Source organism: Heterodontus francisci, unplaced genomic scaffold (genome assembly GCF_036365525.1).
Source record: "Heterodontus francisci isolate sHetFra1 unplaced genomic scaffold, sHetFra1.hap1 HAP1_SCAFFOLD_615, whole genome shotgun sequence".
Taxonomy (NCBI): Eukaryota; Metazoa; Chordata; class Chondrichthyes; order Heterodontiformes; family Heterodontidae; genus Heterodontus; species Heterodontus francisci.
In genome coordinates, this window is record NW_027140176.1 from 57232 (window position 1) to 81521 (window position 24290).

A 24290-nucleotide genomic window follows, 5' to 3' on the forward strand; every position below is an offset into this window, starting at 1 on the left:
GAAGGAAACTGATCTCCCTTGCAATGTTTGTATTTTTTGGTGCTGTTTGGAAACTGTTTGGCAATGTAATTTTTACAGATGTTTATGAATAAAGTATATTTTGGATATTAAAAAAAAAAAAAATGCTTTTCAAAGTCCAGGGGTTACTACAACATGCTGAAGATCAGCATAAGGGGTTTTATTCAGTATCAGGCTACATTACCGATATTATGGAGAAAGTTCTGTGAGAAAGAGGTGGGAGCGGGCAGACAGACAGGAGGTCTGCTTCAGTCTAGGAGCATTCTGCTTTCTGTAGTTTCTGAATTCAAAACCCTGCACCAGCCAGTTAGTCATGTGACTAACTGGTCTGACCACATCTTGGCTTTGTGTATTGCATGTGACAGGGAATGGTCCTTTGTCCTTTGGACGGGATGGGGGGAGGGGGATCTAGCATGATAATAAAAACATATCAGACTCTGAATACTAACATAATAATATTACATATTACTCAGGAAGGTTAGACACCCATCCTGCAGGCGCTGACTCTCCACACATATTACTCGGGAAGGTTTGATACCCACCCTCCAGTCACTGACTCTCTACAGCTTTGTCCAGGTATTTAATTGTTATTAATGATGACACCAAGCTGGATTAAATCATTTGTTTTATTGACAAGCAGGTGATAACTGATTAAAGTTTATTCAATTTCAAAGCAAATCACTTGATAAAATACAGTTAACTGATGGAATAGAGAAATATGTTGTAAAATTATAGAAAATTCTATTACAGTCAAACACTGTTGAACAGAATTTGATTATTATGAATTAAAATTCCAAATTGCAATAAGGATTTCAGCATAAAATATTAAACAGTACTATTTTGCACAATGATTTTAAAATTTAACAAACAGGATAACATTTCCAGGAATCACATTGTCCAATAATTGAACGCAAGCAATATCATTTATAATCTGCTATTTCATTCCTTGAAAAAAATATCTGAAACAATAATTTTTTTTTATTCGTTCATAGGATGTGGATGTCGCTGGCTAGGCCAGCATTTATTGCCCATCCCTAATTGCCCTTGATTCTCGGAGGGCATCTTTAAGAGTCAACCACATTGTTGTGCGTCTGGAGTCACATGTAGGCCAGACCGGGTAAGGACAGCAGATTTCCTTCCCTAAAGGACATTAATGAACCGTGACAATGATAACATAGAACTATAGGAATAGTCTAGTACAAATGTTAATGTAATGTTTAACCTCTCTGTATTACAGCATTTAAGACCTGTTACAGTTACTACTTGTTTCTGAAGTTCGGTACTGATTTCCTTTTGATATTGATATATAATGATAAAACAGCGACACTCTAATTCTAAAATAAAACAGAGATAAAAATAAAAAATAATACAAAAACATGACAGGTCAGCATTTGAAAAGAGAAAATGCAGTTTAACATTTTAGATTGAGATCCACTTACTCATATTTATTGGTGAGATTTGGAACTTACTATCCGGGTGTAAAACTGTCGACCCTGATCAGGCACCTTATATCGAAACCATTTCATCAAATAGTGAGGATGGAAATTACCCATACTTTGTTCTTTCTGGTTAACTCTTTACATGAGGGAACCAGTGAAGCAAATTGGCTTTCACCTCCTGCTAAACAGTGGGAGCACATTTCAGTATAAAGGTTAGAGAAACTCCTTCATATCTATTAAATAGCTGGAAAATTCATCAGAGCCACTCCCACTCCCAAACCATAACCTAGCCGGAAGGACAGGGTTTGACCTGAGGAATACTAGTCGAGACACCTGTTGAGGCCCACAGGCAGATGCTTGATGGAAGAGGGATGGAAGGGGCAGGCGTAAGGATGGCAGAGCCCCGTGGGCAGGTGCTCGGAGTTGGAGAGAGGGGAAGGGGAGGGTTCTGTCTTTAAAACTAACAAGTTAAGCAAACTCACTAATCTTCACATTGTATTTATTTTCAATGTCATTTTCAACCTGATCCCAGGGTAAATCCCAACTGGAAATGTCATCTGCTGGTTTTGCTGAGTATTTATCAGCGAACTGTGCATTGTTTTTGATGAAAACCCATTTCCAATAGGCTGATGTTTCAATGCTGGTATCTGCAGGAATATTCCAATGACTGTACCGCTCATTGACAGTTCTGTAGTTCCTGTGAGGAATCTGTTTCCAGTCGATGTCATCATTCCTGAAATTGCCATCACCTGCAACACCCATTGTACAATTCTCTGATATTAGTTTCTCAGTATTAATGTTTCTGTATCCATTCAGCCCTCTGCTCCAGTGATATTCAGCATTGTGCTGTGAGTGCTCCCTGTTTGTACAATCACACAGGACACCACAGAAGGGACACTGCTCCCCACAGCCACCGAACATTGTGTACAATTCACTGGATGGATTGATGGGGAGAGCAGTGATTTTCCCAGCAATATCCTTACCCCAATCTTTAACCCTTTCAGTGAGGTCATTTTTACTGATAAAACTTTCAATTTCTTGTTTAAAGTTCAGTGGGTTAATCTTTTCAGACTGAAAAGTAACAGTTCCCAATGTCTCCTTTGGAATCTGTATCTCATCACCCAGTTTCTCTTTAACTGCCAGAATAAAACCGACCACTGAATTGTCATTATCTGGAGGTGTTATATCCTTGAGAGCTTCCCTCACCCGACTGATAATCCCCTGCAGAATATCCAGTGCGAGAGAGCACAGCAGAGGAACTTGTTTATCATGTGTGGCTGCACAGTGTTGTTTAACTTGTTCCTTCAGCCAATCTTTTTCCAATGACACCGTGTGTTTTATATATTGATAATATTCATCAAAACTGTCTGTCTCCTTCAAATGGAGCATCAGAGCCACTTGGAAGTTTTTCCGGTATAAGAATTTTCCACCTTTGCAGTGGTGTCTCATGTGCTGCACAATCTCCAATCCCAGTTTATTATCAACAGCTTGGATTATGGCCGGGATCAGGCAATTTTCACAGAACAGTTCTGCTCTCTGTTTGGTTTGATCTTTCTCCTGGTAAATATCCTTAAAGCTTTGACAGTAGGCTGCTTTCTCCTTGTGTAACTGTTCCAGGGGATCATTTCTCTTCCTGAACCTCTCATGCATTTCTTCATATTTTATAACTGCAAATCCACAAATGTGAAGCTTAAATTCCACACAGAAACATTTCTTAAAAGTGAATGTCTGGTCCTGGTGTTTCTGGATTTTATCATCTATTACTTTCAGGAGTTCTCTGCAATGATTAGAATCATAATCCTGCTCCCGGTCTGCGATCTGCATCACAAACTGTTTACACTCTCTTGCCCACTGATCTACCAGCTGCTGGGCTCTTTTGATGACTTTTTCATTTAACTTTGGAATGAAACGTTTGGCAAAAAATGTGTATTGATTTGTGCACAGCGCAACATGAGTGTGATTGACTTGGGGTTTTCCATCACTCAGTTCATGCAGGGTTTTATTGTGACGTTGCTGGTTGAGGAGCTTGGTGTCTGCGGGCATATTCTGGACTAGACTCATTTCCATGTCATTGATAATATCGGCTCTCTGTGGTGGAGAATATTTAAATGTTGAAATTGTTTTCTTCCACATATTCTCAAATGCTTTCTGCAGTTGTGTTTCATTCATTTTCCTATTCTCCTGCCTATACTGTTTCAGAAGTTTATTAACCTGGTCTTCAATCTGACTCTGATACTTGTCCTTAATATCATTCAGTTTCTGCATAGCTCTCCTCCTCTGCACTGCCTCATCACACTTCCTGTCCACATACATTCCACGTTCAATGATCAGAGAGTCGATGCTGTAGACAAAATCCTCCCTGTATTTTTCAACAAGGTTTGAGTTATTGCTGGTGGAAAAATAGTCCTCCAATTGTTGGAGAGCTTTTTCTTTCTTTTCATTGAGAAATACAAACCGTTGTCTTTTCAGTCTTTGACTTTCTCTTTCTGGATCCTGTTTGGTATAAAAAATTCTGTTCTGTGCCCTTTCCAGGAAGGAATGTGTCTTTTTCCTCAGTTCCCACTCCAGCTCAGTGTATTTGACAGAAAGATCCTTGTAAGCTTCAGCTACCAAACTGTTCCGGAAACTGAAGATGAAATTTTCATATTTCACTGCGTTCCACAGGGATTTAGTCCACTGGATAAACTCAGAGATGGTCGATGTTCTCCCTTTAATTTGCTTCTCTTTCAGAGTCTCAAAAATCCTTTTTTTCAGCTCAAACACCTTGTGACTGTAGCCGGTATTAACAGCTGCCATGGGAGGATTCCCGTGCCACAGGCCTGGGATATTCCAGTTATTCTCCATCGCGTCGTACACCAACACATCCGAGAACTTGGTGAACTGTCCATCTTGTTTTTCCATTTTAGCCGCTGCTCGTGTCATCACATCCAGCTGTTCCAGCAGATGTTTGCGGCCTGCGATATTCTGATCATGAGCAGACACATCACTCACATTCTGGTGAACAAAGTAACAAACTGGCCTTTTCCCCACTTCTCTCATTCGTATAAATGCATGGACTGCTATCTGCAGCACATCCTTCATCTCTGTGGAGTTTTCCATGGCTATATTTACTAATGTTACATCACTTAACCCGATCACCAGGGTGGCGAGCTCATTGTCATGTTCAGAGCTGTTCTCAATGTTTGATAGTTCTGGTGCTTTCAGCCCCTCAGTGTCGATCACCATGATGTACCCACAGCCCAGCTCAGTCTGCAGATCCCCTGTAATCTTAATGAGCTGCACGAAGGCCCCACGAGTACACCGACCACTGCTCACAGCAAACTGTAAACCAAACATGGTGTTGAGAAGAGTGGACTTGCCTGTACTCTGCACACCCAGCACTGTCAGCACAAACACACGGGTCTCTCTGCCAATCCTCTGTTCAACTGCCTCCAGTACAGCAGTGATCCACTGTAAAGGGATGTTGGAAACATCTCCATCAATGAGCTCCAGAGGGAACGCATCCAACATCAGATCAGCAGCAATGTGGGGTAACTTTTGTACAATGGATTTCTCCTCCTCATCGCGATTATTCTGGTTTATCAACGTTTCATAGATCAGCCCGATTTCTCGCATGAAATGTTCGAGTCCAAGGGAGCTGGCAGTTATCTGTTGGTCTAATTCCTGTAACCGCTTGTTGGTTGTCGAGTCTTTCTGCTTCTTTGCCTGTTCCTGTGATTTCTGATACAGAGATTTGTAATCTTCACGTAAACCAGAGAGAATCTCTCTCGATCTGGAATCTAACCCGAATTTCATCCATTTCAGGAAATATTCCCTCTCCTTCCTGTCTATCAGGGCTGTAATGAATGTTTTCATATCAGCTGATATACCTTTCTCTCGTTGCTCATTTCGCAGTTTTCTCTTCTTTTCCTCAAGTTCATTACAATATGTTTGTATCGACTTTTCATCTCCCTGTTTTGGACGACATTGTTGTTTTTCTATTTTGGAAACCTGTTGCCAAGTGAAACCCTGAAAAGACATATTTTCTGATTTGTATTGACTAATGGCCTCTCTTTTAATAGAATTATAAATGTTTTCAGACCTTGCTTTGCCTTCTGAACACAGCTTGTCATCCTCATCTATTACAATTCCCATGTCTCTTGCAGTTACTGCCAGTTCCTCCAAACTCTTGGTGTCCTGACCAGTCTTCTGTTGTTGGGTTATTTCCAGGGTGTTTTTCACTATGGATTGCAGTATCTCAGTAAACTCTGCATTGTTTCTCTTTCTCTGTGATAGGATTTGATTCTCGTTAAACCCTGAGGAATTAATGAAGTTCTTTAAGTGTTCTTTAGTCTGACCGCTCACACTGCTCCCAGTAAGCACTATGAATGTACTCGCTGGAGACTGGCCGAGGGACTTCAGGCTCTTGCTTAAACCACTGTCAATATTATCAATAAAAATAAAAACAGCTGAAGAGACATTTACCAGAAATTGAAGCTGTGTGTGGAACTCTTTAGCATCACCTCGAAGGTTTAATATAGTCATTGGTTCTGGGAAAAGATCCAGTTCCTCACTCCCACTGGGCAGGTACCAGCACAACTCGACAAGACCATCAGAAATCTTGCGAGGTAGATTTCCACACTCCATTTGGTGATGGATGAAGAAGTTGTGATGTTGCTGGGAGGGACTGAGGACTTCATTTAGAATCATAGATTTAGAGATGGAACAGGAACCGAGTCTAATAAAGGAAAAAGTCGGAATGCTGGCGGTCACCATGTTTGTTTCCTGAAAGCCTGCACTTTCTCGGAGTGAGAGTGGGCGCCATTTCTTGATGATGGAGTGCAGGGCCCACAGTAGGAAGGTGCAGCCCTTGTTACCAACAGGCAGTAATAGAGGCAATGCAAACTGGCACAGGGACATCTTCAACATCAGCTCCTGCTGGAGGAATGGGTCAGCACAAAGGAAAATAGACACAATGATATCCAAGGGATGGTATAAACCTTCACAGTTTTCATACTGACACAGAAAATCCAACTCATCTGATTCTGACTGATTTTGTGTGTCTGTTGGTTTGTATTTCAAGTTTCTTGCCTCTGAATTGACCATCATTAAATTCCGGAGAAAATATCCTGGAATATCCTGAGGTGAATTGGGTGATTTATTTTGAAGTGTTTCTATGTTTAAGTTAAGGACATCGCTCAGGGACAACTTCTTGCTTTCTAACCCCAGTTTAGTTAAGAATTCTACAATATCGTTGTCGGGATTATGTTTTACTGTATTTACATCACAAACAATGTTTGCAGGAATTGCAGAGTCTGTTTGGACTGAACTCTGTTCTTGTACAGTTGTGGCTTTGTTACCTTCCACTGAGTCATGTGGACTTGCTCCGACCTGTGACCCTCTCTGAAAAGACTCCATTTTGAGCTGTGGGTTGGAATCTGTCAACGCTAGTTCCACATTATTATCCATGGATTCCGGGTGATGGAGAGTGGGATCGGTCTCCAGAAATAGTTGTGCTGAAATTAATGAAAATATTAAACATGTAGACCAGACAATATTTCAAAAAATGTAACTGTGGAGATTAATAGGCCAATAATTTAAACAGTGGGCTGGATTCTAGGAAATCAGCGGCGAGCTCAAAAATGGCGGCCCATCCATGAGGGCCACACGCCAAAGAGCCACTGCGATTTTAAGCCCGGCAGCTTATTTAAATCGCTGGGGTGTCCCCTCCTCCCAATCACATGGAGCAGGCAGGTTCTCCGTTGCTGGCAATAGCTTCAGCTGACTGTGTGCAGGCGAGGCCCCATTCTTAAAGGGCAGCCAGCCCTGCTCGCTGATTTAAATATTGAAAGAAAGATACACTAAAATTAGATAAAGATATTTCTTTTTCCTCTTTTCTACTCCCAATAACAATTACAATAATGTCAGGGAGGGGGAGAGTTACCTGGACACTTGTTTCAGGAGACAGTCACACCCCTTAGATTAATTATATCCAATTTTAACCGTGGTCAGGGACAGGAGGGTATGACTGCGAGTGAGGCAGGTTTGGGGATCCAGAATTTAGCTTTGAAGGAGCCTCAGCCAGTGCTTTTATCCAATAGGTACGAGGTTCTTGCTCCCAGTGTGGACGAGGGCACAGACTGCAGGGAGGATGAGCAAACTGACCACAGCACCGTGGTTCAAGTGGGGGAGAAAAGAGAAATGTTGTAGTAATAGGGGATAGCATAGTTAGGGGAATAGATACTGTTCTCTGCAGCAAAGATAGAGAGTCCCGAAGGCTGTGTTGCCTACCTGGTGCCAAGATTAAGGACATCTCTTCTGGGCTAGAGACGAACTTGGAGTGGGAGGGAAAAGATCCAGTTGTCATGGTCCACGTAGGTACCAATGACATAGGTAAGACTAGGAAAGAGGTTCTGCTGAGGGGCTATGAGCAGCTCGGGGCTAAATTAAGAAGCAGAACCATAAAGGTAATAATCTCAGGATTACTATCTGAGCCTTGTTGAAATTGGCATCGGGTAAATAAGATTAGAAAGGTAAATGCGTGGCTCAAAGACTGGGTGTGGGAGAAATGGATTCCAATTCATAGGACACTGGCACCAGTAATGAAGAAAGCGAGAGCTGTTCCGTTGTGATGGGCTGCATTTGAACCATGCTGGGACCAGTGTCCTGGCGAATCGTATAACTAGGGTTGTAGATAAGGCTTTAAACTAAATAGTTGGGGAGAGGGTTCAATTGAAGGGAAGTTTAAAAATTCAAAAATTAACGAGAAAGCAGAGGTGCAGGGTAATGAAGGGGCATACATTAATCAGAGTGTGACAGGTAGGGACAGAAAATACGAGCATAAGTGTACAGGGGAAATTAGAACCAGAGTAGGTAAAAATGGTAAAAAGTCAAAGCTAAAGGCTCTTTATCTGAATGCACGTAGCATTTGTAACAAGATAGATGAGCTGACGGCACAGATAGAAACAAATGAATATGATTTGATAGCTATCACTGAGACGTAGTTGCAGGATGACCAAGACTGGAAACTCAATGTTAAAGGATATTCAACATTCCGGAAGAACAGGCGGAATGGAAAAGGAGGTGGGGTAGTTTTGTTATTAAAGGAAGGGATCAGTACAGTTGTGAGTAATGATATAGGTGTAATAGATCATGATGTAGAATCAGTTTGGGTGGAAATAAGGAATAGCAAGGGAAAGAAATCACGGGTTGGAGTGGTCTATAGGCCCCCGAAGAGTAGCCTCTTTGTAGGACAAGATATTAATCAGGAAATAATGGAGGCGTGTAAGAAGGCCACTGCAATTATCATGGGTGATTTTAGTCTGCATATAGACTGGAGAAATCATATTGGCAAGGGTAGCATGGAAGACGAATTTGTAGAGTGCCTCAGGGATTGTTACTTCGAGCAATATGTTGCAGAACCTACCAGGGAACAGGCTATTTTAGATTTGGTATGGTGTAATGAGGTAGGATTAATAAGAGATCTCGTAGTTAAGGATCCTTTAGGGGGAAGCGATCATAACATGATAGAATTTCAAATTCAGTTTGAGGGTGAGCAACTCAGGTCTCAAACCAGTGTCTTCAACTTAAACAAGGGCAATTACAGAGGTATGAAGAAAGAGTTGTATAAAGCAGGCTGGGAAGATAGACTACAGGGGAAGTCGGTAGATGAGCAGTGGCAGACTTTTAAGCAGATATTTCATAACATCACAACAATGATAGATCAGCAAGATGTAAATGGAAGGAAGGAACTGGTAACAATCTCCATCATGAGGGAAAAGGTGCTGGACAAACTGATGGGACTAAAGGTAGACAGGTCACCAGGACCTGATGGCCTGCATTCATGGGTTTTAAAAGAAGTGACTGCAGAGATAGTGGAGGCATTGGTCATAATATATCAAAACTCACTGGATTCCGGTCGGGTACCAGCGGATTGGAAAACTGCTAATGTGACATCCCTATTCAAGCAAGGAGGGAGAGAGAAAGCAGGAAACTACAGACCAGTTAGCTTAACATCTGTCATTGCGAAAATGCTAGTGTCCATTATTAAGGAAGAAATAGCAGGACATTTAGAAAAACATAATGCAATCAAACAGAGTCAACATGGTTTTGTGAAAGGGAAATCATATTTGACAAATTTGTTAGAGTTCTTTGAGGATATCACAAGCAGAGTGGATAAAGGGGAACTGGTAGATGTAGTGTATTTGGATTTTCAGAAGGCATTTGATAAGGTGCCACATAAAAGGTTATTGCACAAAATAAGAGCTCAGGGTACTGGGGGTAATGTGTTGGCATGGATTGAGGACTGGCTAACACACAGAAGGCAGAGAGTTGGGATCAATGCATCTTTTTCAGGTTGGAAAGCCATAACTAATGGGGTGCCACAAGGATCGGTCCTCGGGCCTCAACTATTTACTATCGATATTAATGACTTGAAGGAACAGACAGAGTGCAGAGTATCCAAATTTGCTGATAATACAAAAATAGGTGGGAAGGCATGTTGTGATGAGGATACAAAGAATCTGCAAAGGGATATAGATAGGTTAAGTGAGTGGGCAAAAACTTGGCAGATGGTGTTCGATGTGGGAAAGTGTGAGGTCATCCACTTTGGTCGGAAGAATAAAAAGGCAGATTATTATTTAGATGGAGAAAGACTACAAAATACTGCAGTACTGAGGGATCTGGGTGTTCTTGTACAGGAAACACAAAAAGTTAGCATGCAGGTGCAGCAGGTAATTAGGAAGGCAAATGAAATGTTGGCCTTTATTGCTAGAGGGTGAGAGTTTAAAAATAGGGAAGTCTTATTACAACTGTACAGGGTGTTGGTGAGGCCACACCTGGAGTACTATGTACAGTTTTGGTTCCCATATTTAAGGAAGGATACACTAGCATTGGAGGCAGTTCAGGAAAGGTTCACTAGGCTGATTCCTGGGATGAAGGGGTTGTCTGATCAAGAACGGCAGGAGGCTTGACAGGGTAGATGTTGAGAATATGTTTCCACTGGTGGAAGAATCTCAAAATAGTGGACATAGTTACAGAATGAGGGGTTACATATTTAAAACTGAGATGCAAAGGAATTTCTTCTCAGAGGGTGGTGAATTTCTGGAATTCTCTGCCTCAGAGTTGTGGAGGCTAGGTCACTAAATGTATTTGAGGAGGAGGTAGATAGATTTTTGAAATCTCGGGGAGTCGAGGATTATGCAGAGCAGGCCTGAAAGAGGAGTTGAGGCCTGGGACAGATCAGCCATGATCTTATTGAATGGTGGGGCAGGCTCGAGGGGCTGAATGGCCTACTCCTGCTCCTACTTCTTGTGTTCTTGTGTATTTGACATTTCCCCCACAAAACACATATCTTTTACATCTGTCCTTCCCCCACACAAACTGCACAAAGTTTAAGGTTCAACACTTCTGACCATCCACTGCAACCATGATGTGTGTTTGACCCCACTCTCCACATTGAAAACCTTACCTCCACCCCCTCCCCACCAGTGTGCTGCCTCGTTTCCCTGGACAGGGATCTGAATGTACGGAAGTGCTGGCCGCCGTGCTGAAGATCACAACGGGCCCTCAAGATCTAAGATAAGTGTGTGTAAATTCATTAAATTTATTGATTTGAAAATTCAAACTGTGGTCCTGTCGCCCAGCAGCAGGGGAGCCCAATGGTGGGGGCTGGGAGCCTCGCTGCTGCCGGGAGGATCCGGCCAGGCCCTGGCAGTGTCAAGTTCCATGGCGGGCCCCATCCATAGCCATTTTCCGGCACCCCGCCCCCACCACGGATCATGATGTTGAGGGCTGCGTAACTTCCAGCCCAGTAAGTTATGAAACTTTAAAACATGAAAACTTTATTTGATGTCCTTTCTCAGCAGTCATATGGAATGGTTACAGTGGCTTTCCCGCGTTATCTGTTTCTATAGATTTTTAACTGCATGTTTCGTATTAAGGTGTGGCATCTCTGTTTTTTACTGTAGGATATTCCCACAGATTTGGGATTGTCCTGTTAATCTCTCAATCCCAAGATCCTTGAGTCAGGTCCTCTGATATCCCACTCATCCCAGAGACCCGTGACGTCCAGTCTCCTCAGCTCCGACCCAAATCTCCCACAATTCCTGGGTCCACGACCTCCAGCCCCCAGGCTATAAGAACTGGAGATTCTCTCACACACTATACACATCCCTCAGTACCACACTGGGAACAGTGAGAGTGTGAAGGGAGGGGTAAACTACCTAATTTCAGACAAACCTAAAAATGAGGTGTGAGCCTGGTGAAGCTACAACACATGCCAAACAGGGGAAGCAGCGTGCGATCGACAGAGTTAATTGATCCCACAACCCATGGATCAGATCTAAGCTCTGCAGTTCTGCCACATACAGTAATGAAATGAATGGTGGTGGAGAATTGAACAACTATCAGGAGGAAGAGGCTGCACAAACATCCCCATCTTTGATGATGGGGGAGCCCAGCACATCAGTGTAAAAGTTAAGGCTGAAGCATTTGCAACAATCGCCAGCCAGAAGTGCCGAGTTGATGATCCATCTCAGCCTCCTGCTGAAGTCCCCAGCATCACAGATGCCAAACTTCAGCCAATTTGTTTCACTCCACGTGATATCAAGAAACGACTGAAGGCACTGGATACTGCAAAGGCTATGGGCCCTGACAACAGTCCGGCAATAGTACTGAAGACTTGTGCTCCAGAACTGGCCGCACCCCTAGCCAAGCTGTGCCAGTACAGCTACAGCACTGGCATCTACCCGACAATGTGTAAAATTGCCCAGGTATGTCCTGTCCACAAAAAGCAGGACAAATCCAATCTGGCCAATTACTGCTCCATTGTCTCCTCTTGGCAGTAAAGTGATGGAAGGTGTCATCAACCGTGCGATCAAGCGGTACTTACTTAGCAATAACCTGCTAAGTGACGCTCAGTTTGGTTTCCACCAGGGCCACTCAGCTCCTGACCTCATTACAGCCTTGGTCCAAACATGGACAGAAGAACCAAATTTAAGAGGGGAGGTGAGAGTGATTGCCTTTGACATCAAGGCAGCATTTGATCGAGTATGACATCAAGGATGCATCAGGGAGGGGGGATTGCTACCTAGACACCTTGTTCTAGAAGGCAGTCACACTCTTTAGGATAGGGCCATTTGTTTTGGTCAGTGGTCAGGGACAGAAGGGTGTGACTGTGAGTCAGGCAGGTAAGGGGATCGAGCAGGTGGGAGTGAAAGAGCCTCAGCACTTGCAATTGAGTAACAAGTTTAAGGTTTTTGCAGCTTGTGTGGACAAGAGCGAGGGCTGTAATGTGGATGAGCAGACTGTCCATGGCACTATGGTACAGTAAGCCATTCAAGTTGGGAGAGAGAAAAGGAAAGCTGTGGTAGTAGGGGACCGTATAGTAAGGGGGATTGATACTATTCTCTGTAGCAAAGAGCGAGAGTCCCAAAGGCTGTGTTTCTTGCCAAGTGCCAAGGTTCGGGATATTTGCTCAGGGCTGGAGAGGAATGTACAGTGGGAGAGCGAGGATCCTGTTATTTTGGTCTATGTAGGTACCAATGACATAGGCTGGACAAGGACATAGGTTCTGCATAGTCAGTATGAGGAGCTTGGCACCAAATTAAAAAGCAGAAACTCAAAGGGAATAATCTCTGGATTGTTGGCTCAGCCACGTGCAAATTGGAGTAGGGTAGTAAAGAAATAAATGTGTGACTCAAAGGCTGTTGTGGTAGATCAGGGTTCCGGTTCATGGGGCTAAGGCACCAGTACTGGGGAAAGTGGGAGCTGTACCATTGGGATGGTCTACACCTGAACTGTGCTGGGACCAGTGTTCCAGTGAGTCACATAACTAGGGATGGAGAGAGGGATTCAAACTAAATAGTGGGGGTAAGGGATCAAATTTGGGGAAAATGTGGCAAATCAAAGAGTAGAGACAAGGCAAGAAAGGAAGGTATTAATATGGGAATAGATAAACAGACCTTGACAAGAAGTAGAGAGTACAAATCTAAGACTAAATCAGCAGACAAGGCTAGAGGTTACAAAGATAATAAAAGGACAAAACTACAGGCTCTGTATCTGAATGCATGGAGCATTCGAAACAAAACAGATGAACTGAAAGTGCAAATAAAAATAAATAAATATGATCTGAATGCCATTGCAGAGAAATGGCTGCAAAGACATAGATTGGGAACTGAATATTGAAGGGTGCATGGCATTTAGGAATGTAGGAAAAGGTGGAGGGATAACTCTATTAATTAATTAATGGTATTAACAGAATAGAGAGGGATGACCTAAGTTTAGGAAACCAGAATGTAGAAGCGGTTTGGGTAGAGATGAGAAATGATAAAGATGAACAGTCACTTGTGGGAGTGGTGTACAGGCCCCCTAACTGTAACCACATGGCAGGATGGGTATGAACTGGCAAAGTAGATTAAGGGATAGGTCAATAGAGATGCAGCAGCAGACATTTAAGGGGATATTTTTAGATAACACAGAATAGATACATTCCAACAAGAAAGAAACATTCCAAGGAGAGGACCCATCATCTGTGATTAACTAAAAAAAGTTAAAGACAGTATCAAACTGAAAGAAAAAGCATATAATTGTGCAGAGATGGGTAGCAGGTCAGAAGATTGGACAGAATATAAAAAGTGAGTAGAAGACTAATAAGGAGGGAAAAAATAGTGTACGAGAGAAAGCTGACTAAAAATATAAAAACAGATAGTGAGAGTTTCTATAAATATTTTTAAAAAATAAAATAGTCAACAAAATGAGCATTGGTCCTATAGAAAGTGAGTCTGGGGAATTAACAAGGGAAAATAAGGCAGATGAATTGAACGGGTATTTTGCATTAGTCTTCACTGTAGAGGATACAAGTAACATCCCAGGAATAGCTATAAATCAGGAAAAGGAGGGGAGGGAGAAACTCAAGAAAAATACAATCACCAGGAAAGTAGTACTGAGCAAAATGTTGGAGCTGTGGGCTGACAAGTCCCCTGGTCCTGATGAACTTCATTCTATGGTCTTCGGAGAAGTAGCGGGTGAAAAGTTGATGCATTGGTTTTAATTTTCCAAAATTCCCTAGATTTGGGGAAGTCATAGAGTCATAAAGTTATACAGCACAGAAAGAGGCCCATCGGCCCATCGTGTCCGTGCTGGTCATCAAGCACCGATCTATTCTAATTCCATTTTCCAGCACTTGGCCCATAGTTTTGTACGCTTGGCATTTCAAGTGCTGATCTAAATACTTCTTAAATGCTGTGAGGGTTCCTGCCTCTACCACCCCTTCAGGCCCTACATTTTCTATACTCCTCTCGGGCCTCTGATGTTTTCAGCACTCCGAATCTGTCATTAGCCTCCTTTTTCTTTCCTTATCCAATCCTCTATATCCCTCGGCTTCCAGAGTTCCCTGGACTTCTTGGTCCTACCCTTCATCTTTGCGGGAACATATTGGCCGTGAACTCTCACTATTTCCTCTTTGAAAGACTCCCATTGCTCTGATGTAGACTTTCCTGCAAGTAGCTGCTCCCAGTCCACTTTGGCCAGATCCTGTTTTATCATATTGAAATCGGCCTTCCCCCAATTCAGTACGTTTATTTCTGGTCCATCTTTGTCCTTTTCCATAACTACCTTAAATCTTAGAGTCATGGTCACTATCCTCGAAATGCTCCCCTAATGATACTTGAAGAATTCTGCCCCCTTTAAGCCTTTTGCATTAAGACTATCTGAATTAATATTGGGGAAGTTTGAAATCCCCTAAGACCATTCCCCTATCATTTTTACACCTCTCTGAGATTTGCCTGCATATCTGCTCCTCTATCTCTCCCTGATTATTTGGAGGACTGTAGTACACTCCCAGCCATGTGATTGCCCCCATTTTGTTTTTACGTTCTACCCATATGGCCTCATTTGAGGATTCTTCTAAGATATCATCCCTCCTTACTGCAGTAATTGACTCATTGATCAATAGTGCAATGCCACCTCCTCTTTTACCACCCACCCCCGTTACGCCTGAAGATTCTATATCCTGAAATATTGAGTTGCCAGTCCTGCCCTTCCCTCAACCATGCCTCGGTGATAGCAATAATATCATAATCCCATGTGTTAATCAAGACCATCAATTCATCTGCCTTACTAGTAAGATTCCTTGCATTAAAATAGATGCAATCCAGCCTTGCATTATTCGCTTGTGCGTTAACAGGTTTTTATTTGCTCTACCTTCCAGACTGACTCAGTTTCTCTTCTATATTTGGCTGTGCCTCACCCCCTGCTGTACCTACACTCTCTATCCCATCCCACTGCCAAGTTAGTTTAAACACCCCTGCAGGAGGAAGAAGGGTCAAAGTTGGTCATTTTGACTCAGGACCTACAATCAACACCGGGACCGACCGGCCGTGTGGGTGATTGTAAGTATTTTCAGCCAAATCGTAGTGATCTTGGTCTGAGGGATTGGGACAAAAGCGTAGTGTTTTTGCCTGTATTTGTGTTCAGCCAATTCGTAATGATCTTTGTCTGAGGGTTTTGGGACAAAAGCATAGGGCTTTTTGCCTGAAATTTGTAAGTTTGAGCCAAGTCGTAGTAACTTTGTTTTGTTTAACTGGAAAGTGAAGAGTCAGGTCATAGTGACATTGTTTTGGGTAACTGGGAAGTGAAGAGTCAGGTCATAGTGACATTGTTTTGGGTAACTGGGAAGTGAAGAGTCAGGTCATAGTGACATTGTTTTGGGTAACTGGGAAGTGAAGAGTCAGGTCATAGTGACATTGTTTTGGGTAACTGGAAAGTGAAGAGTCAGGTCATAGTGACATTGTTTTGGGTAACTGGGAAGTGAAGAGTCAGGTCATAGTGACATTGTTTTGGGTAACTGGAAAGTGAAGAGTCAGGTCATAGTGACATTGTTTTGGGTAACTGGAAAGTGAAGAGTCAGGTCATAGTGACATTGTTTTGGGTAACTGGAAAGTGAAGAGTCAGGTCATAGTGACTTTGTTTTGGGTAACTGGGAAGTGAAGAGTCAGGTCATAGTGACATTGTTTTGGGTAACTGGGAAGTGAAGAGTCAGGTCATAGTGACATTGTTTTGGGTAACTGGGAAGTGAAGAGTCAGGTCATAGTGACATTGTTTTGGGTAACTGGGAAGTGAAGAGTCAGGTCATAGTGACATTGTTTTGGGTAACTGGGAAGTGAAGAGTCAGGTCATAGTGACATTGTTTTGGGTAACTGGGAAGTGAAGAGTCAGGTCATAGTGACATTGTTTTGGGTAACTGGGAAGTGAAGAGTCAGGTCATAGTGACATTGTTTTGGGTAACTGGGAAGTGAAGAGTCAGGTCATAGTGACATTGTTTTGGGTAACTGGGAAGTGAAGAGTCAGGTCATAGTGACATTGTTTTGGGTAACTGGGAAGTGAAGAGTCAGGTCATAGTGACATTGTTTTGGGTAACTGGGAAGTGAAGAGTCAGGTCATAGTGACATTGTTTTGGGTAACTGGGAAGTGAAGAGTCAGGTCATAGTGACATTGTTTTGGGTAACTGGGAAGTGAAGAGTCAGATCATAATGACATTGTTTTGGGTAACTGGAAAGTGAAGAGTCAGGTCATAGTGACTTTGTTTTGGGTAAGTGGGAAGTGAAGAGTCAGGTCATAGTGACTTTGTTTTGGGTAACTGGGAAGTGAAGAGTCAGGTCATAGTGACATTGTTTTGGGTAAGTGGGAAGTGAAGAGTCAGGTCATAGTGACTTTGTTTTGGGTAACTGGAAAGTGAAGAGTCAGGTCATAGTGACATTGTTTTGGGTAACTGGAAAGTGAAGAGTCAGGTCATAGTGACTTTGTATTGGGTAACTGGAAAGTGAAGAGTCAGGTCATAGTGACATTGTTTTGGGTAACAGGGAAGTGAAGAGTCAGGTCATAGTGACATTGTTTTGGGTAAGTGGGAAGTGAAGAGTCAGGTCATAGTGACTTTGTTTTGGGTAACTGGAAAGTGAAGAGTCAGGTCATAGTGACATTGTTTTGGGTAACTGGGAAGTGAAGAGTCAGGTCATAGTGACTTTGTTTTGGGTAACTGGGAAGTGAAGAGTCAGGTCATAGTGACTTTGTTTTGGGTAACTGGAAAGTGAAGAGTCAGGTCATAGTGACATTGTTTTGGGTAACTGGGAAGTGAAGAGTCAGGTCATAGTGACATTGTTTTGGGTAAGTGGGAAGTGAAGAGTCAGGTCATAGTGACTTTGTTTTGGGTAACTGGAAAGTGAAGAGTCAGGTCATAGTGACATTGTTTTGGGTAACTGGGAAGTGAAGAGTCAGGTCATAGTGACATTGTTTTGGGTAACTGGGAAGTGAAGAGTCAGGTCATAGTGACTTTGTTTTGGGTAACTGGGAAGTGAAGAGTCAGGTCATAGTGACTTTGTTTTGGGTAAGTGGGAAGTGAAGAGTCAGGTCATAGTGACTTTGTTTTGGGTAACTGGGAAGTGAAGAGTCAGGTCATAGTGACATTGTTTTGGGTAACTGGGAAGTGAAGAGTCAGGTCATAGTGACATTGTTTTGGGTAACTGGGAAGTGAAGAGTCAGGTCATAGTGACATTGTTTTGGGTAACTGGGAAGTGAAGAGTCAGGTCATAGTGACATTGTTTTGGGTAAGTGGGAAGTGAAGAGTCAGGTCATAGTGACTTTGTTTTGGGTAACTGGAAAGTGAAGAGTCAGGTCATAGTGACATTGTTTTGGGTAAGTGGGAAGTGAAGAGTCAGGTCATAGTGACTTTGTTTTGGGTAACTGGAAAGTGAAGAGTCAGGTCATAGTGACATTGTTTTGGGTAAGTGGGAAGTGAAGAGTCAGGTCATAGTGACTTTGTTTTGGGTAAGTGGGAAGTGAAGAGTCAGGTCATAGTGACATTGTTTTGGGTAAGTGGGAAGTGAAGAGTCAGGTCATAGTGACTTTGTTTTGGGTAACTGGGAAGTGAAGAGTCAGGTCATAGTGACATTGTTTTGGGTAACTGGGAAGTGAAGAGTCAGGTCATAGTGACTTTGTTTTGGGTAACTGGGAAGTGAAGAGTCAGGTCATAGTGACATTGTTTTGGGTAACTGGAAAGTGAAGAGTCAGGTCATAGTGACTTTGTTTTGGGTAACTGGGAAGTGAAGAGTCAGGTCATAGTGACATTGTTTTGGGTAACTGGGAAGTGAAGAGTCAGGTCATAGTGACTTTGTTTTGGGTAACTGGAAAGTGAAGAGTCAGGTCATAGTGACATTGTTTTGGGTAACTGGGAAGTGAAGAGTCAGGTCATAGTGACTTTGTTTTGGGTAACTGGAAAGTGAAGAGTCAGGTCATAGTGACTTTGTTTTGGGTAACTGGGAAGTGAAGAGTCAGGTCATAGTGACATTGTTTTGGGTAACTGGGAAGTGAAGAGTCAGGTCATAGTGACTTTGTTTTGGGTAACTGGAAAGTGAAGAGTCAGGTCGTAGTGACATTGTTTTGGGTAACTGGGAAGTGAAGAGTCAGGTCATAGTGACTTTGTTTTGGGTAACTGGAAAGTGAAGAGTCAGGTCATAGTGACTTTGTTTTGGGTAACTGGGAAGTGAAGAGTCAGGTCATAGTGACATTGTTTTGGGTAACTGGGAAGTGAAGAGTCAGGTCATAGTGACATTGTTTTGGGTAACTGGGAAGTGAAGAGTCAGGTCATAGTGACATTGTTTTGGGTAACTGGGAAGTGAAGAGTCAGGTCATAGTGACTTTGTTTTGGGTAAGTGGGAAGTGAAGAGTCAGGTCATAGTGACTTTGTTTTGGGTAACTGGAAAGTGAAGAGTCAGGTCATAGTGACATTGTTTTGGGTGAGTGGGAAGTGAAGAGTCAGGTCATAGTGACTTTGTTTTGGGTAACTGGAAAGTGAAGAGTCAGGTCATAGTGACATTGTTTTGGGTAAGTGGGAAGTGAAGAGTCAGGTCATAGTGACTTTGTTTTGGGTAAGTGGGAAGTGAAGAGTCAGGTCATAGTGACATTGTTTTGGGTAAGTGGGAAGTGAAGAGTCAGGTCATAGGACTTTGTTTTGGGTAACTGGGAAGTGAAGAGTCAGGTCATAGTGACATTGTTTTGGGTAACTGGGAAGTGAAGAGTCAGGTCATAGTGACTTTGTTTTGGGTAACTGGGAAGTGAAGAGTCAGGTCATAGTGACATTGTTTTGGGTAACTGGAAAGTGAAGAGTCAGGTCATAGTGACTTTGTTTTGGGTAACTGGGAAGTGAAGAGTCAGGTCATAGTGACATTGTTTTGGGTAACTGGGAAGTGAAGAGTCAGGTCATAGTGACTTTGTTTTGGGTAACTGGAAAGTGAAGAGTCAGGTCATAGTGACATTGTTTTGGGTAACTGGGAAGTGAAGAGTCAGGTCATAGTGACATTGTTTTGGGTAACTGGGAAGTGAAGAGTCAGGTCATAGTGACTTTGTTTTGGGTAACTGGGAAGTGAAGAGTCAGGTCATAGTGACATTGTTTTGGGTAACTGGGAAGTGAAGAGTCAGGTCATAGTGACTTTGTTTTGGGTAACTGGAAAGTGAAGAGTCAGGTCATAGTGACTTTGTTTTGGGTAACTGGGAAGTGAAGAGTCAGGTCATAGTGACATTGTTTTGGGTAACTGGGAAGTGAAGAGTCAGGTCATAGTGACTTTGTTTTGGGTAACTGGAAAGTGAAGAGTCAGGTCATAGTGACTTTGTTTTGGGTAACTGGGAAGTGAAGAGTCAGGTCATAGTGACTTTGTTTTGGGTAACTGGAAAGTGAAGAGTCAGGTCATAGTGACTTTGTTTTGGGTAACTGGGAAGTGAAGAGTCAGGTCATAGTGACATTGTTTTGGGTAACTGGGAAGTGAAGAGTCAGGTCATAGTGACATTGTTTTGGGTAACTGGGAAGTGAAGAGTCAGGTCATAGTGACATTGTTTTGGGTAACTGGGAAGTGAAGAGTCAGGTCATAGTGACTTTGTTTTGGGTAACTGGAAAGTGAAGAGTCAGGTCATAGTGACTTTGTTTTGGGTAACTGGGAAGTGAAGAGTCAGGTCATAGTGACATTGTTTTGGGTAACTGGGAAGTGAAGAGTCAGGTCATAGTGACTTTGTTTTGGGTAACTGGGAAGTGAAGAGTCAGGTCATAGTGACTTTGTTTTGGGTAACTGGAAAGTGAAGAGTCAGGTCATAGTGACATTGTTTTGGGTAACTGGGAAGTGAAGAGTCAGGTCGTAGTGACTTTGTTTTGGGTAACTGGAAAGTGAAGAGTCAGGTCATAGTGACTTTGTTTTGGGTAACTGGGAAGTGAAGAGTCAGGTCATAGTGACTTTGTTTTGGGTAACTGGAAAGTGAAGAGTCAGGTCATAGTGACATTGTTTTGGGTAACTGGGAAGTGAAGAGTCAGGTCATAGTGACTTTGTTTTGGGTAACTGGGAAGTGAAGAGTCAGGTCGTAGTGACATTGTTTTGGGTAACTGGGAAGTGAAGAGTCAGGTCATAGTGACTTTGTTTTGGGTAACTGGAAAGTGAAGAGTCAGGTCATAGTGACTTTGTTTTGGGTAACTGGGAAGTGAAGAGTCAGGTCATAGTGACTTTGTTTTGGGTAACTGGGAAGTGAAGAGTCAGGTCATAGTGACATTGTTTTGGGTAACTGGGAAGTGAAGAGTCAGGTCATAGTGACTTTGTTTTGGGTAACTGGGAAGTGAAGAGTCAGGTCATAGTGACATTGTTTTGGGTAACTGGAAAGTGAAGAGTCAGGTCATAGTGACTTTGTTTTGGGTAACTGGGAAGTGAAGAGTCAGGTCATAGTGACTTTGTTTTGGGTAACTGGGAAGTGAAGAGTCAGGTCGTAGTGACATTGTTTTGGGTAACTGGGAAGTGAAGAGTCAGGTCATAGTGACTTTGTTTTGGGTAACTGGGAAGTGAAGAGTCAGGTCATAGTGACATTGTTTTGGGTAACTGGGAAGTGAAGAGTCAGGTCATAGTGACTTTGTTTTGGGTAACTGGAAAGTGAAGAGTCAGGTCATAGTGACTTTGTTTTGGGTAACTGGGAAGTGAAGAGTCAGGTCATAGTGACATTGTTTTGGGTAACTGGGAAGTGAAGAGTCAGGTCATAGTGACTTTGTTTTGGGTAACTGGAAAGTGAAGAGTCAGGTCATAGTGACATTGTTTTGGGTAACTGGAAAGTGAAGAGTCAGGTCATAGTGACTTTGTTTTGGGTAACTGGGAAGTGAAGAGTCAGGTCATAGTGACTTTGTTTTGGGTAACTGGGAAGTGAAGAGTCAGGTCGTAGTGACATTGTTTTGGGTAACTGGGAAGTGAAGAGTCAGGTCATAGTGACATTGTTTTGGGTAACTGGGAAGTGAAGAGTCAGGTCATAGTGACTTTGTTTTGGGTAACTGGAAAGTGAAGAGTCAGGTCATAGTGACTTTGTTTTGGGTAACTGGGAAGTGAAGAGTCAGGTCATAGTGACATTGTTTTGGGTAACTGGGAAGTGAAGAGTCAGGTCATAGTGACATTGTTTTGGGTAACTGGAAAGTGAAGAGTCAGGTCATAGTGACATTGTTTTGGGTAAGTGGGAAGTGAAGAGTCAGGTCATAGTGACATTGTTTTGGGTAACTGGGAAGTGAAGAGTCAGGTCGTAGTGACTTTGTTTTGGGTAACTGGGAAGTGAAGAGTCAGGTCATAGTGACTTTGTTTTGGGTAACTGGAAAGTGAAGAGTCAGGTCATAGTGACTTTGTTTTGGGTAACTGGAAAGTGAAGAGTCAGGTCATAGTGACATTGTTTTGGGTAACTGGGAAGTGAAGAGTCAGGTCATAGTGACATTGTTTTGGGTAACTGGGAAGTGAAGAGTCAGGTCATAGTGACATTGTTTTGGGTAAGTGGGAAGTGAAGAGTCAGGTCATAGTGACATTGTTTTGGGTAACTGGGAAGTGAAGAGTCAGGTCATAGTGACATTGTTTTGGGTAACTGGAAAGTGAAGAGTCAGGTCATAGTGACATTGTTTTGGGTAACTGGGAAGTGAAGAGTCAGGTCATAGTGACTTTGTTTTGGGTAACTGGGAAGTGAAGAGTCAGGTCGTAGTGACTTTGTTTTGGGTAACTGGAAAGTGAAGAGTCAGGTCATAGTGACATTGTTTTGGGTAACTGGGAAGTGAAGAGTCAGGTCATAGTGACTTTGTTTTGGGTAACTGGGAAGTGAAGAGTCAGGTCGTAGTGACTTTGTTTTGGGTAACTGGGAAGTGAAGAGTCAGGTCATAGTGACATTGTTTTGGGTAACTGGGAAGTGAAGAGTCAGGTCATAGTGACATTGTTTTGGGTAACTGGAAAGTGAAGAGTCAGGTCATAGTGACATTGTTTTGGGTAACTGGGAAGTGAAGAGTCAGGTCATAGTGACTTTGTTTTGGGTAACTGGAAAGTGAAGAGTCAGGTCATAGTGACATTGTTTTGGGTAACTGGGAAGTGAAGAGTCAGGTCATAGTGACATTGTTTTGGGTAACTGGGAAGTGAAGAGTCAGGTCATAGTGACATTGTTTTGGGTAACTGGGAAGTGAAGAGTCAGGTCGTAGTGACTTTGTTTTGGGTAACTGGGAAGTGAAGAGTCAGGTCATAGTGACATTGTTTTGGGTAACTGGGAAGTGAAGAGTCAGGTCATAGTGACATTGTTTTGGGTAACTGGAAAGTGAAGAGTCAGGTCATAGTGACATTGTTTTGGGTAACTGGAAAGTGAAGAGTCAGGTCATAGTGACATTGTTTTGGGTAACTGGAAAGTGAAGAGTCAGGTCGTAGTGACTTTGTTTTGGGTAAGTGGGAAGTGAAGAGTCAGGTCGTAGTGACATTGTTTTGGGTAACTGGGAAGTGAAGAGTCAGGTCATCGTGACTTTGTTTTGGGTAACTGGAAAGTGAAGAGTCAGGTCGTAGTGACATTGTTTTGGGTAAGTGGGAAGTGAAGAGTCAGGTCATAGTGACTTTGTTTTGGGTAACTGGGAAGTGAAGAGTCAGGTCATCGTGACTTTGTTTTGGGTAACTGGAAAGTGAAGAGTCAGGTCGTAGTGACTTTGTTTTGGGTAACTGGGAAGTGAAGAGTCAGGTCATCGTGACTTTGTTTTGGGTAAGTGGGAAGTGAAGAGTCAGGTCGTAGTGACATTGTTTTGGGTAAGTGGGAAGTGAAGAGTCAGGTCATAGTGACTTTGTTTTGGGTAACTGGGAAGTGAAGAGTCAGGTCATAGTGACTTTGTTTTGGGTAACTGGAAAGTGAAGAGTCAGGTCGTAGTGACATTGTTTTGGGTAACTGGAAAGTGAAGAGTCAGGTCGTAGTGACTTTGTTTTGGGTAACTGGGAAGTGAAGAGTCAGGTCATCGTGACTTTGTTTTGGGTAAGTGGGAAGTGAAGAGTCAGGTCGTAGTGACATTGTTTTGGGTAAGTGGGAAGTGAAGAGTCAGGTCATAGTGACTTTGTTTTGGGTAACTGGGAAGTGAAGAGTCAGGTCATAGTGACTTTGTTTTGGGTAACTGGAAAGTGAAGAGTCAGGTCGTAGTGACTTTGTTTTGGGTAAGTGGGAAGTGAAGAGTCAGGTCGTAGTGACATTGTTTTGGGTAACTGGGAAGTGAAGAGTCAGGTCATCGTGACTTTGTTTTGGGTAACTGGGAAGTGAAGAGTCAGGTCGTAGTGACATTGTTTTGGGTAACTGGGAAGTGAAGAGTCAGGTCGTAGTGACTTTGTTTTGGGTAACTGGAAACAGTAGTCAAATCGCTGAAGGGTACATCTGGGAATTGGGGTGTCAATTTTAAGTTACTGCAGGAGACTTTGTACTGAGGACAGTTTTGTTTTATTTCTGTTTCAACTAACTATAGGGGTGTCTGTATTAGGGATATAATTGAATTCAATAAAACAACAATTCATGGTTAAG

General features: G+C 42.7%; 1 protein-coding gene across 2 annotated transcripts in view; it reads right to left on the reverse strand.

Annotated features, from left to right (window-relative positions):
* Nucleotides 1-681: 681 nt before the first annotated feature.
* The window catches only part of LOC137359013 (interferon-induced very large GTPase 1-like), a 371428-nt gene continuing 347819 nt past the window's right edge, over nt 682-24290 (reverse strand). For both annotated transcript variants that reach the window (XM_068025150.1, XM_068025149.1), the window contains exon 5: nt 682-6952. In XM_068025150.1, coding sequence (XP_067881251.1) covers nt 1926-6952 — 5027 coding nt within the window. In that variant the 3' untranslated portion in view covers nt 682-1925. The remainder of the gene's footprint in view (nt 6953-24290) is intronic.